Below are 15,095 nucleotides of genomic sequence, written 5' to 3' on the forward strand. Positions count from 1 at the left end.
TCTGACACGTAGGCCTAACATATCCCCTTTTTATACATACATGTTACACATTGACATGAATGTACATTTCAGTATCATTAACAACTCCTTCAACCTATAGAGTTTAATAACTAAAATAAATGCGCACTGAATCACTAAACCAATTAGCTTTTAAACAAAAAGTACCAATAAAACAGAATAAATGCCACGCATTTTTAATGTTTCACCTCACATTAGCTGCTCCCTTGTCCACAGCTCGCGATTAGCTTAGGGATTAGTGTTAGTGATCTTTCTAGAACGTTTACACAATGATACCGTATGTACCAAGGTAAATTGGTAGACATTTTCATAACCCTGACTGGTTTTTATGAAAAGTATCGGAAGTTTTATGTAGTATAATGTACTCTCTCTTCACAGTGATTAGCAACAGATTAGCAAGAACCATGTGCTTCCACTCACCGGAGTTCGGTTTCTTATAGTTCGATAAAATCTCTCTCGACAGAGTCTAGGTTACACTCACGGCTGAAATTCTGATAAAAGAACAATTAATTAGCATTAATATTCGGAAATAGTCAACAATTGAGGACTATTTGGTGGCGTTTTCATACCGAAATTGCTTAGCTGGTTCTCAACGTGTTTCCTGGACGAGACCTCCAGTAGGAATGATAATTGCATAGTACTTGCTAGTGTTATAAATGCATATGACGCGCCCCCCTCTGGGGCGGCATGGCACTACACCTCTAGATAATATATTGAGCACTAGTAGCCCTTAGTTCATACGGGTTACACCCTCCCCCCTTGACACTGCATGAGTCCCTTCATGTGTTGACCTATCGGGGAAATATCATAGTCACCAAAGGTGTCAAGTGCCTGATTAAAGCTCTCAAAGAGACTCTGTGCAAAGGAGACTAATGGTTTCCCCAACTGGGGGTAGTGAAAACGGCCAGGTGGTCGCCATAATATTTCAGATTTACGTGTAGAGTTATTTGTTTCTCCATATGCCACATTTTCACTTTCTTTTCCCGGTTCAGCTACCTCATAGGTTGATGCATTATTCAGCTCAGCATTTTGTTGAATTTCATCAACAGCTTCTTCATCTTCAGGATCCTCTACGTTAACAGGACATACATCATCGTCGTCAGTAGCAACAGCTGAAATTTCATTCATCATGTCCAGTGAAGTTATTTCCTCTCAAATAGGTGGTTGCTCACACATGACAACTAGCTCTTCTCCTCCATCCATCTCAGGGGACGTTCCAAGAGGTTCTCCTGGCAACATAGAAGAATGGCCCAAATGAGGCTTATCCTGAGGCTGGGAGGTCATTGGCATGCCTGGGGAGCATTTACCATCCACTACTGGAGCTACAGTGGGTTGCTGTGTCCTTGGAATTTCATACACCTGAACAAACCTTTCCTCAGGCTTGGCAAACGACTGGCTGGGACAGGAAGGTGAGTCATCCTCAGACTCCGAGTCTTCCTCAAGGGGCTGAGGAAGGCCGGCGGACCTTTGGCTCGGCCTGTTCAATTTCTTCTGCTTCAGATAAGTCACCGCAAGGGAGTAAAAGGTCCCTATGTAGGGTTCGGATGGAACCATCTCCATTTATGGGCTGTACTGTGTACACAGGAAGGTCTCCCATCTTTTTCAGAACCTTATACATAGTGGATTCCCACTTGTCTGCAAGCTTGTGTTTGTTTCGCAACCGCACGTTTCTTACCAACACTTGATCACCTTCCCCCAATGTCGACTCCCTTACTGTCTTGTCAAACCGGCGTTTGTTTCGTTCGGCAACCTTTTGCGAACTCCTGCTGGCAATCTGGTAACTCGTCTCGAGCTGTGCCTTCAGGTTTCTCACATACTGGAAGTGATATTTAGGAGCACCATCCTTAACAGGTAAGCAGAAGGCAATGTCTACTGGTAACCTAGGCTGGCGCCCAAACATTAATTCGTATGGGCTGAATCCGGTCACCTCGTTCTCGGTGCAATTATAGGCATGGGTTAGTGGTTTTACATAGTCATGCCAGTGGCTTTTCTCCTTGTCACTTAAGTTTCCTAACATGCCTATAAGCGTTCTATTGGACCGCTCCACAGGGTTTCCTCTTGGGTGTTACGAGCTTGTGCGTGCTTTGGTGATGCCAGCAAGGGCGCAGAGCTCTTTAATGAGTTGAGACTCGAAATCCCTGCCCTGATCACTAAGTAAACGCTCGGGAAACCCGTAATGTACTAAATACTGCTCCCAAAGACACTTGCCGACTGTTGTAGCCTTCTGATCTTTCGTTGGTATGGCAACAGCGTACTTGGTGAAATGATCTGTTATAACCAAGATGTCTTTTGTGTTGTGATTGTCGGGCTCTAATGATAAATGGTCCATGCATACCAGTTCCATGGGGCGAGTTGTTTGGATATTCACAAGAGGTGCTGATTTTTCGGGTGGTGTTTTCCTCCAGACACAACGTCCACATGACTTGATCTTTTTCTCTACATCTGCAGTCATCTTAGGCCAATAAAATCTTGACCTAAGTCAAGAGTCCTTTCCCAAACCATACACCCCATGTCATCGTGGAGGCACTTGAGAATGGTGGACCTTAGAGACTTAGGGACCACAAGCTGATAAGTCATGTCATCTTCAGATCGGCGAGTTCTATAGAGAAGACAATTTCTCAGTTCCAACTGTTTCCATTCCTTGAGCATTAATTTAAGCTCCAAAGAATCAGGACTAAAGTTGGGGGTTGCCTTGTCTCCAGCCTCCAACAGGTTGACAACATGTCCAACGATTGGGTCAGACCTCTGATGGTGTTGGAGTTCTGCCTCACTGTAGGTAGGTATGGTGGAACAACCTAGTGCCCCCTCATCTTCATATATGTCTGGCACTGCGTCAGTGTGAAGGATAGAAGGTAGGTTATTGTCAGCCTCACCCAACAGATGGCGATGATACAAGGCATGGACTGTGTCGGCTGGTAGGTCCTGCTGGTCAGGAGATGTAGACAGATGGTGAGAGGTGAACTGTTTCATTCGCTCTCTTTCCTCAAGAGAAACATGGTCGTCACCCAGAGTGTCATGAGGCCGCCTGGAAAGGCCGTCAGCATCTTGGTTGCTTTTGCCAGCACGATATTTGATGTTAAAATCAAAGGTGGAAAAAGCAGCCAACCAGCGATAACTGGCAGCGTCAAGTTTGGCTGACTTCAGAATGTATGTCAACGGATTGTTATCCGTTACAACTGTGAATGTGTTTCCATAGAGATAGTCTTGAAATTTCTCCACAACGGACCACTTCAAAGCTAGAAATTCCAGCTTATGCGCTGGGTACTGCTTTTCACTGGGTGACAGGCCTCTACTAGGCGATAACTCGCATCTCACCATCCTGCTCCTGGTATAGTGCAGCACCTAACCCAGAAGTGCTCGCTTCTGTGTGGAGAACATATGGCAGTTTTGGATTAGCGAATCCGAGTATTGGTGAAGAAGTGAGCTTTTCTATTATATTTTCAAAAGCTTCCTGGCAAGCAGGTGTCCACCGGCCGGGAAAGGGTTCCTTGGGATTGAAGTACTCCCCAGGGCAAGGTGCCGCTTTCCTGCCCCTCCTATAAGGTGGGTAAGCTCTGGTAAGATCATTCAAGGGTTTGACTATTTTAGAATAGTCCTTTACAAACCGCTGATAATATCCTGCAAAGCCTAGGAAGGACTTAAGCTCACTGAGAGTTTGAGGCTTTGACCAAGTGCGAAGAGCACTGACCTTCTCGGGGTCAATCTCTACCCCTTTGCTGGAAACAATGTGCCCTAAATAGCGCACTGAGCTTTGGAAGAAACGACATTTTGCTGGGGAAAGTTTCAAGCCATTTTCTCTCAATTGCTGGAGAACATGTAAAAGCCTAGTTTCGTGTTCCTCTAATGTACTTGAAAAGACTATAACATCATCTAAGAACACCAGTACTTCCTTCAGATTAAGACTGCCCATACATTCCTCCATTAATCGTTGGAACGTACTGGGAGCGTTGGTGATGCCCTGAGGCATTCGATTGAACTCGTAAAACCCCAAAGGACAAACAAAAGCGGTCTTCGGCTTATCACGTTCCTCCATCTCAATCTGGTAGTAACCAGATTTCAGATCCATTACTGAAAACCATTTGGATCCAGCAAGAACTGAAAAAGCTTCTTCAAGGTTGGGAAGTGCATGTGCATCTTGTATTGTCAGTGCATTTAGCTTACGGTAATCGATGCAAAGGTGGACTTCTCCGGTCTTTTTCCAAACCACCACGATTGGTGAAGAGTAAGGGGACTCTGATTCACGAATCACTCCTGCATCAAGGAGGGTTTGCAAATGTTTCCTCACGGCTTCATAATCATTTGGGTGAATTGGTCTGGACTTCTGCTTGAAGGGTGTTTCGTCTTTTAAGTTTATATGATGCTTCACTTTAGATGCATGCCCGAAATCCAAATCATGTTGGGCAAAAACATCTGCATAAGCACTTAAACTCTGGGTTATCCTATCCTTCCACTCTTTTGGAAGAGGGGAATCGCCAAAATCAAAGGTCAGATCTGAATCGGAAGGTTCATCGACTGGCTGCGAAGTGACAGTACAACATTTCACAATGTTGGCATTTTTGGATGAAGCAGGTAAGTTGTCATAGATCTCCTCAGGGATGTGAAGCTCGGCAATGAGACAGTTTGAGGGAAGTGTTATGTCATGCTCCACTTCATTTCTAACCCACGCAGGTAACTTATGAGGATGCTGCTCAGGCAAATTGACAAGACAGCACTCTACAAGGATTCCACCAGGCAAAGCAGATGCCGTTGGCTGCTCAACAACTGCACATCCACCAGTGGTGTTAGCCCTTACACAGCCCTCAAGAAGAACTTTCCCTTGAGCAGGTATCACTCTAGGCACCGTGCCTTTAAGAGTCACCAAGCCCATTCTCCCCGTTGAGCTCACCTGTTTCCTGAGCCTAAGTGTCTGAAGAATTTGTCTATAGCCATAGACAAGAGACAAGTCATTTGGCTTTTTGCCATGACAGTGTTCGTCATACAAGACATCAAGAGCATTTGTTCCAATCAGTACAGGTAGATCAGAGTTAGCTCGCAAGTCTGGAACTACTAACGCTAAAGTGGAAACTTCAGGCTCAGTTTCAACAAAGTCCCTTGGAAACTTAAGGCTGATGGGTACATAGCCCAAGTATGGAACATTTTGGCCATTAGCACCTTCAACATCCAGGCCATCAATGGGTTGAATGGGGTGTTCTGACAGATTGCTGTCATAGAAAGAAGCAGACACGGTGGTCACCTGAGACCCAGTGTCCAGAAGACAATTACAGGTAACTCCTGACACAGTGACATTAACTGTACATTTCTGCCCTACAAGCCCTTTAGGTAGTTGGGTTTGGTGATCTATCTTGTGAGAGTGAATGGAGGCTTTCGTCTGAAGTTTGGTTTTGGGACGTTTGTGCTTAGTCTCAGTCCCTGGTTGTCCCTCCCCAGAGTTCAGTTTAAATCATGCTCATTTTGCTCCTCCCACGCCCGTTGCTTTCGTTTAAACTCCTCACGCTTCATTTCAGCAAGCTCAGGATTCGACTCAATACTACAGGAAGGCGCAATGTGGACATCCTCCCCACACCTGAAGCAAAATCCTGGGCGGGGCTTCTTTGTGAGTTTCGATTCGACTGGGTCTGAGAGATTTTCCCCAGTAGAGGCCTTGGCTTTAGACTTTGATTTCTTACCTGACTTAGCAGGAGTCTGACTCGAGCCATTACTCAGGGATGTTTTGAGGGAAGCCAATTGGGCTTGTAGCTTTGCGAGCTGCTTCTCCAGCTTATGAGCATTGGTGGAAGATGCCCCTTCTGCAGCAGTTTCTGTGTCTATGTCATCAATAGCATACTCCCCCACCATAATGGAATTTGCTTGGGTTTTGGCTTTGGGAAACCCCAAGTGCTGTTTCATTCGGGTGGTCTTGGCAGCTTGTCGGTCCTCCTCAGTACAAAGCAAAAGAAGTAATTCAGAAAACGAAGGTGGGTTACTTTTCTTTTGCTCAAGCTGGAGACTGGTAATTAAGCCGTTATCCCAGCAGCCTCGACAAAATTGCTTAAACAGCTGGCGTTCTAAGTCACTAGCGGCGATACCGCCTCTTTTAACGACTTGACTGAGGGCTGTCTGCAATCGTTGCAAATAGCCAGAGGGCTTCTCACCCGAGTTCTGGTTGGTATTCAGAAATCTTGCGAAAAGTTCATCTCCATCCTCAACCGTGCCATATGCGGAGTCGAGTAAGCTGAGATAGTCATGGGGGGTTGCGTTAGGACCAAGGTGCTTTACAATGCTGGCAGCAGGTGGAAGAAGGCTCTCTATTATTTTTTTGACAGCATGTTTGTCGGACACGGCGGCATCTATCAGGTGGAAATCAACATTGTTCCGCCATGTGTCATAATCGGACTCGGAGTATGGACAAGGGATCTTACCGGAGAAAAGTCTAAGTCTGGCATGCCCATAATGCTGGGAAGGTATGTCAGTGTTCTTAATAACATGCTCAACCACCACCTTTTGCACCTCAGAAGTGGTAAGTTGTTTGGGAGGTAAGTAGGGGGTTTGTTTCCTATGTAGGGATGATGCCTCTGCACCCACAGTGAATGGAAGTGAACCATGTTCAGGAAAGTGGGTCGGCTCAGTACATATTTTTTGACTTTCGTTAGTTGTTGACTCAACTTGGGCTGTGTTTCTAGTGAGCTGTGTGTTCCTGATTAACTACTGGTACTTCTGATTCAATTGTATGAGGTCGGGTGGACTTCTGAATTCTAGCCAGCTCATCTAGCAGGAGCTTCTCGAAGTCTGCTCCACTTAATTTAGCAATACCCCGCAGTTCAGCTAAGTTAGAATGGGTTAAGTTTGAACTTTTGTCAGCAGCATACAACTCGGACAGAAGCTGAATGTGGTGGGTAACATTTGGGTTACTGCTGGGTCTTTTGCAGGGCAAGATATCCTGAAGAAACTGAATGGGTGCGCCTGATGTGAATTCCACAATGGCTGTGTCTTTACACTGAGATTCGGCACTGGTTACCTTAATTATCCTCTCAATAGAACCAAACTGCCCCAAGTATTCCATTACCTCATTGTCTACCTCACTACCAGTCAAGCCACCTACTATGACACAATTGGGTACTTTAACATTTTCTGACTGAATCACATCCATATTTTGCCTTATCACAACAAGATAATTCTAGGTAGGTCGTATCAGTGTTCTATGATGGAATGCAACAAGTGCCAAACTGTTCAACTTTCATGTAACAAGGAGCTTAAAACCCCTCCTGGCTGGCTCGCCAAGTTTTTGTGTAGTGCCTCTAGTCCTGACCAGGGGTAGTAATAAAGACGCTACCATCTACCTAGGTTCGAGGAGTGGTATGCCTTGACTAACTCACAAGGGGAGTAAGTGATGAGTTGAACAGCTGACACTTTTATTGCCTTACACAGTGATAACAAAAGTGTACCCAGTGCATACACAACACTGTCTTGTATAATGAAATTAAAACAAAAATAGAGCTCTTTAAAATAATAAAAAACAGAAAATCCAAAAGTCCAAGTCCTTGTCCTTGAGTGTGTGTGTGTGTGTGTGTGTGTGTGTCCAAAAGTTCGGTTCCTGGTTTGTGTGTGAGTGTCCAAAAGTTCAGTTCCTGGTTCGTATGTGAGTGTGTATGTGCTTATCTGGTGTTCGAGGAATGAATCAAACGCGTAAATGTCTTCTGCAAGTCAATCCTGCGGTAGGCCACACCGTTTCCACAACCGTCTGCAGTCTCACCGGGCTGGGCTCGCCATCACAAAAATCTTCCAGATTTTATCCGGCAGCTAAAAAACCAGTCTACACAAATAGTGCAGAATAGTAAATTATTCTGTTCTCTTTCTGTTTTTAACATGAGACCTCATTAACGTCTTTGCTTCAATTTGTCACAACCTGCACCGCCATTTTGGACTTTTAGTTTGACATGTCTTTGTGCCCCTGTTCTCTGTCTGTCTCCGCCCCTCACCTGTTCCCGTTTGTCTGATTATTACCTTGTTAATTTCGCCCAATCCTGTTTTGCCCTGATTAGTTTTCCTTCTATTTAAGTCCTAGTGTTTTGCCTTGTCTTTGTCTATCGTTGTTTGTGTATTTTGCGCACTGTCATGCTGCACCTTTTTGTTATCGGCTTTTGTTATTTGTTTGCACTGTATTATGGTCTTCATTTTAAGTAAAGCCTTCCGTTTTTTCACCTTCAACCATCGTGTCTTTGCACTTGGGTCCTGCACTTCACCGCCAGCCGTGACAGAACGATAGACCCAACAAGGACCCAGCAGACACTTCTGTCTCCCAGGCAGAGACGGCTCCAGCTCCTGACCTGGGCGCGGCGGGGCTCCCTCTCTCGGTAGGTTCTCCAGCCCCTAACCCGGGGGGGGAATTTTTTGGGGGGGGGCTCCCAGCCCTAGACCCAGGCACCACATGGACTGTGGTGCTGGGCCCAACCATCTCTAGGGCTGTGTCCGCTCCTGGGTCTCCTGTCTCTGCCACCCTGAATCCCTTTCAAACAGTGTCTCCGAAGGCACCATGGAGGGTGCGCTGCCCAGCGCGAGGAATGCGCTGCCTGGCGCACCATGGAGGGTGCGCTGCCCAGCGCGAGGAATGCGCTGCCTGGCGCACCATGGAGGGTGCGCTGCCCAGCGCGAGGAATGCGCTGCCCGGCGCACCATGGAGGGTGCGCTGTCCTGCCCTGTTCCCGAGGCCGCTTTCCCGGCCCTGGTCAGCTCCCATGCTGACGCCCTGTCCTGGTCAGCTCCCATGCTGACGCCCTGTCCTGGTCAGCTCCCATGCTGACGCCCTGTCCTGGTCAGCTCCCATGCTGACGCCCTGTCCAGGTCAGCTCCCATGCTGACGCCCTGTCCTGGTCAGCTCCCATGCTGACGCCCTGTCCTGGTCAGCTCCCATGCTGACGCCCTGTCCTGGTCAGCTCCCATGCTGACGCCCTGTCCTGGTCAGCTCCCATGCTGACGCCCTGTCCTGGTCAGCTCCCATGCTGACGCCCTGTCCTGGTCAGCTCCCATGCTGACGCCCTGTCCTGTTCCCGAGGCCGCTTCCCCAGCCCTGGTCAGCTCCCATGCTGACGCCCTGTCCTGGTCAGCTCCCGTGCTGACGCCCTGTCCTGTTCCCGAGGCCCTTTCCCCGATCCAGCTCAGCCCTCTAGCCATCGTCGAGGCTGTTTTGAAGACTGCCCCGTTCCTGTTCTTCTGCCAGTTTGAAAGTCTGTTCCAGCCAACCCCTCACCTGCTCGGCCGCAGAGGGGGCCCGTCGGCTGCAGCACCTTCGGTCATCCCTCTGTGCGCCCCCCCACCCACCCGGTCTGTTCTGGACTTTTGTTTTTCTTTTGGGCCGTCTGGAGCCGCCCCTTAAGGGGGGGGCTCTGTCACAACCTGCACCGCCATTTTGGACTTTTAGTTTGCCATGTCTTTGTGCTCTTGTTCTGTGCCTGTCTCCGCCCCTCACCTGTTCCCGTTTGTCTGATTATTACCTTGTTAATTTCGCCCAATCCTGTTTTGCCCTGATTAGTTTTCCTTCTATTTAAGTCCTAGTGTTTTGCCTTGTCTTTGTCTATCGTTGTTTGTGTATTTTGCGCACTGTCATGCTGCACCTTTTTGTTATCGGCTTTTGTTATTTGTTTGCACTGTATTATGGTCTTCATTTTAAGTAAAGCCTTCCGTTTTTTCACCTTCAACCATCGTGTCTTTGCACTTGGGTCCTGCACTTCACCGCCAGCCGTGACACAATTAGAACATTAGAATATAACGTATAACCAATAACTAAGGATATACTTTGATATGAATTACCATATGTCACAACAACAACTGGTATTTAACACTGACACATGAATTCGTTATCCTTCTTCACTTCTGACACGTAGGCCTAACATATCCCCTTTTTATACATACATGTTACACATTGACATGAATGTACATTTCAGTATCATTAACAACTCCTTCAACCTATAGAGTTTAATAACTAAAATAAATGCGCACTGAATCACTAAACCAATTAGCTTTTAAACAAAAAGTACCAATAAAACAGAATAAATGCCACGCATTTTTAATGTTTCACCTCACATTAGCTGCTCCCTTGTCCACAGCTCGCGATTAGCTTAGGGATTAGTGTTAGTGATCTTTCTAGAACGTTTACACAATGATACCGTATGTACCAAGGTAAATTGGTAGACATTTTCATAACCCTGACTGGTTTTTATGAAAAGTATCGGAAGTTTTATGTAGTATAATGTACTCTCTCTTCACAGTGATTAGCAACAGATTAGCAAGAACCATGTGCTTCCACTCACCGGAGTTCGGTTTCTTATAGTTCGATAAAATCTCTCTCGACAGAGTCTAGGTTACACTCACGGCTGAAATTCTGATAAAAGAACAATTAATTAGCATTAATATTCGGAAATAGTCAACAATTGAGGACTATTTGGTGGCGTTTTCATACCGAAATTGCTTAGCTGGTTCTCAACGTGTTTCCTGGACGAGACCTCCAGTAGGAATGATAATTGCATGGTACTTGCTAATGTTATAAATGCATATGACGCGCCCCCCTCTGGGGCCGGCATGGAACTACACCTCTAGATAATATATTGAGCACTAGTAGCCCTTAGTTCATACGGGTTACATATGCTTCTTTTTTATTATCGCGTATCAAATTCTAAATTTCTAAAGTCTCCTGCCATTTATAGTTTTGATTCAAGATGCATGTTATTTCTCCTACTGCACCGAAGATTGACAACAGTTTCATTTGTAATGAATTGTAAATAATTCAAGTACCACTGCACATCCTTGTGGGAGAAAGTAGAATTCTGACAATCGACCTGAGCCTTGGAGAAGCAAATTTTATCTTAATATATATATTATGTATGTACTTATGTATGTATGCATGTAGTGAATGTGTAGTATATGCATATAGGGGTTTATATTTACAGTCATTGCTCGACTGATTGATTTATCTGTCCATTTGATTTGTAAATAAATCAAAGATATTGGACATCCACATACACACACGCACTAAAATTCTCACTCACATAGGTGCACACATTCTCCCTTTGTCTCTCTCTGTCTGTCTCTGGCCTCTCAGCTCTCACACGCAGACACAGACACAGACACAGACTCACACACACACACACACACACACACACACATATTATGCAAATAAAAAAAAAGAGTCACATACTATAAAACAAACACCTATGAACCACACAGCCTCATATAAACCTGACACCACATCTCTGTGTCAAAGTACCCAGGTACACGAACTGAGGTGGTAAGCATCCTTGCTCTACTTACGCAGGTAAAGCAGAAATGCAAACTAACAGCGGGAATTCGCACAGTTCTCTTCACAGCTACACAGGAAGCACAAATCAAAAGCTAATGGTCCTGAATCAGAAAATAATGAGATTTCTACAAATGTAATCAACAGACCTGATCTTATGAGAAAAAGAGTGAAAATGTTCAGTCTCACTTCACATATCAGAACAGCAATGATGATGATGATGATGATGATGATGATTGATTGACTGACTGACTGATTGATCTTCTCTCATTCTTACTTGCAGAGCTTCTAGTATTGTTCAAATTCAGTAATCAAGAGCTGGAGGGTTATTACAGGAAATGGTAAACCAATAACATTTATTGCAACCTGGTGTGTGAAGTTCATCACGGGAGTTTTTCATTAAACCAATACTGGTATATTCATATTTCTGATAGTATGAAAGAATTTTAAGGCAGTACCTCAATAACATCATTCAGTAAACTTGTTTTTGATATTGATATGATGTGCACGGATCCAACTTTCATGTGGAAAGTCTCAATGGTAAATGTTTAACATATGTATTACCTTTTTTACTATTTTCATTTTCTTCTAAATATTTTCTTTACATTTTGGCAGCATTTTAAGATATATTCTATTTCGGAATATTAGACTGGCAAAAGCTTAACAAAACAGAGAACACTACTACTCAAAAAAGAGGCAGGCCACTGAAATTCTTTTCTCTTTGTGTAATAGTCCAATGATAAGAAACTCTTTCAAGAGATTGACAATGAACACAAGCCAAGAGAGGGATTCGTTTCAAGATGCCTTCATCAAAAACTTCATATGTGTTGCTCTGGGAATCATCATCAGTCATATTAACGGAGTGTTTGTGTACACTTCCTGTAAGAATGCAGTGTTCTATGGCAATTCTCGATATATTCTGTACATTCACCTGGTCACCAATGATATGGTCATGCTGTCTATTACAGTTGGACTACACGTGGTCAGTTATGCAGTACCATTTGTGCAAGTGTCACTCTGTTGCTTTCTGTTACTCCTCTGCAATGTGACAGCTAGAAACACTCCATTAAACCTGGCTGGTATGGCCATAGAACGTTACATTGCAGTCTGCAAACCACTGCATCATCCCCAGATCTGCACAGTGAAAAGGACGTACATACTCATCTGCCTGATTTGGATGGCTTCCATCATTCCAGCGCTGGCTGATGTTTTCATCATTATAGCTCTTAAACCGTTAACTTTTTTTAACAGTAACACTCTCTGCATATTATGGAATGTTTTCACTACCCAGCAACACAGGGACAGAGCCACTGTTGTACAGGTTATGTTTATGCTCTTTGTGTGGTTAACCTTGTTCTATACCTATTTTATGATTCTTCATACTGCCAAAAATGCATGCACTGATCAAGCGTCTGCTAAAAAAGCTCAGAACACAATATTATTACATGGTGCTCAGCTTCTCTTTTCTATGCTCTCCTATATCGCTCCTTTCATTGACATGTATTTGGTCCCACTTTTCCCTAAGAGTAGATCAAAAATTTTGTTCACAACATTTTTGTTAACACATATTCTACCAAGATTACTAAGCCCACTGATATACGGGATCAGAGATCAACAATTAGTCAAGTATGTTAAAGGCTATTTTTCATGTAATCATGAACATGCATCGCAGGTGAAACCTCATTAGGCTAATACTCAGCGTGGAATTGCTTTCATACTTTCAAATAAAAAAGAAATTTAAAATTACCATTAAAAACATTTTGCCATTATGAATGTTTGATGTGCACTGTTTGATGCTATTAGAACTACATTCACTGTGCAGTATATTTTCAGTTAAAAGATTCAAGTTATATTAAACAACTTATAAACAGAGTTCTGTACTAGTTCTTTAATGTGTTCATATTGTGGTGAACTGTCCATTATTTATTTTTGCATTTTACCACTAAAGAACCAACTTGTTGAGTACATGCAGACACATCAAGTGGCAAAATAACATGGTGACAAATAAAATGCTGAAATTGGTACAAACAAATTAGAACTCACTACTATTGAACCACTGACTTGTTTCAAAGTAATGCCAGTGAGACTCAAACACCTTTCCAACTTTCCAGTGGATAATGGGGAATTGATGTATTTCCCAGACTTTACTAAGCAAGAGTGAATCTTCATCCCCAAAAATACAAACTGTTCATACAGTCTGTACTGTTTCTGAGCCACATGGTTTCTGCAAAAGTTAACCAGCATTAACAAGTGAAAAACAAAATGCACAAGCTATACTACAGTTGCTATTTCAGGTCAGAGTGTTCTTGGGTCGTCATTTTTAGCAGTCTTAGCGGTTTAATGAAATCAGCTGCTTTGCACAGACACACAGTCTAACACAAAAGCACACCAAATTCTCCTGGACAGCACAATGTGAAGTGGCATTTCAGTATCAAACACTTTTTGCTACCCCCCATACTAGACAGACCTAGGCTAGTCACATGTTGACTACTATGGACTGCAACTAGTCCACCTTTGAGAGAGAATGGTGGACAACCATAAGGTCAGTCATACATCTCTCACACTACTCAGTAAAGCCTTGGGACTCTTCTTGTTTTGCTTCTTGAGTCAGTTTTACGTGATCAATTCATTGAAAATGTGAAAGGCGGCATGTTGCGGAGAGAGCTACAGTGACAAGTCCATCTCAATACCACAGTTACTTTCCTTAATGCTCACATTGAAGCAACTCTGTGGGCTGAGGAAAGTAAGCATCCTAGCAGCCCGCAGCCTCATACATACTCCTTCAGCAAGCACACCATTGTGGAATGTGGTGATGACATGAATACTGTCTCTGTGAAGCATTCAGATGAGCTAGCTGAGTTCAAAGAAAGTCTGCGCAAGCAGCAGGCTTAACTGGATGCTATTATGAAGCGCCTTGATCGCACTGTGGTATCTACAGACGCTGTGATATCTAGTTCCCAGGCTCATGCCCCTTATGATCAGTTTCAGGCTGATGGCAAACCCAAATGTTTGCATTGTAACCAACCTGGTCACATTGCCCAACTTTGAAGAGCAGATTCAGGTGCTAGTTCTAAAGTAGAGGCAGCATCCACCTCCCCTACTCAGCAGCAGCAGAGAAACTAGTACTTCCCAACACCATTGCCAAGCTGTTGGTAGAGTCTTTGGGCCCCAGTTTAGTAGGCATACCACTGCTGATTGCCAGGTGCACTGGAGCTGAGATTAGGGTCAGGATGTGGCTGTTGCTTGCTGGACACAGAATCTATTGTGAGTACTTTCAACCAGAAATTCTTTGAGGCGGAGGCTATTAAAGCAGTGGGGAGAACTGCACAGTAAATGAAATTGAAAAGAGGGGTCCGACATTAAGGTGGACGTGAAGCGGAGGACTGCTGCCCACCACTGAAGTGGTGGCAGAGCGGGCGGAGGTGCAGGAGTCAAGGAACACCGTTAGAACACAGTTTCCTCTGTTGTGGGCAACAAAGTTCTTATTGCTGGTATGTGAGGGAGACTCTGAATGCGTACAAGGTCGCAATGAAGGAAAAAATATTACCATGTATTTGGGTAGCCTTCCTATAGACTACTAGATTTACTTTTATGTAATAGCCTTCCCAGAGCCTACCAGATAAAAGTTTACGTGTAAGATGCAATGGTGTCAAATATGTGTCCCTATTTACAATGAATAGGCTGCAGCATGTTTTTTGGCTTTAGTGTGACTTCATTGTTTTCAATCAGACGGTGCGGCGGCAGGAAACTCCAGTGGCATGCATTCTGAGTCTGTCCTTCCCGAACAACCCAGCATCTCTGGCATCTCCAT

The 15,095-nt window shown here is 44.4% G+C and overlaps 1 protein-coding gene across 1 annotated transcript; it reads left to right on the plus strand.

Moving 5' to 3' along the window:
• The first annotated feature begins 12,050 nt into the window (after positions 1 to 12,050).
• Positions 12,051 to 12,971, plus strand: LOC115816115 (odorant receptor 131-2-like). Its single transcript, XM_030779083.1, has one exon. It carries the CDS (start codon positions 12,051 to 12,053, stop codon positions 12,969 to 12,971), a length of 921 nt encoding a protein of 306 aa, XP_030634943.1.
• The last annotated feature ends 2,124 nt before the right edge of the window (positions 12,972 to 15,095 follow it).

Source organism: Chanos chanos, chromosome 7 (genome assembly GCF_902362185.1).
Source record: "Chanos chanos chromosome 7, fChaCha1.1, whole genome shotgun sequence".
NCBI lineage: Eukaryota > Metazoa > Chordata > Actinopteri > Gonorynchiformes > Chanidae > Chanos > Chanos chanos.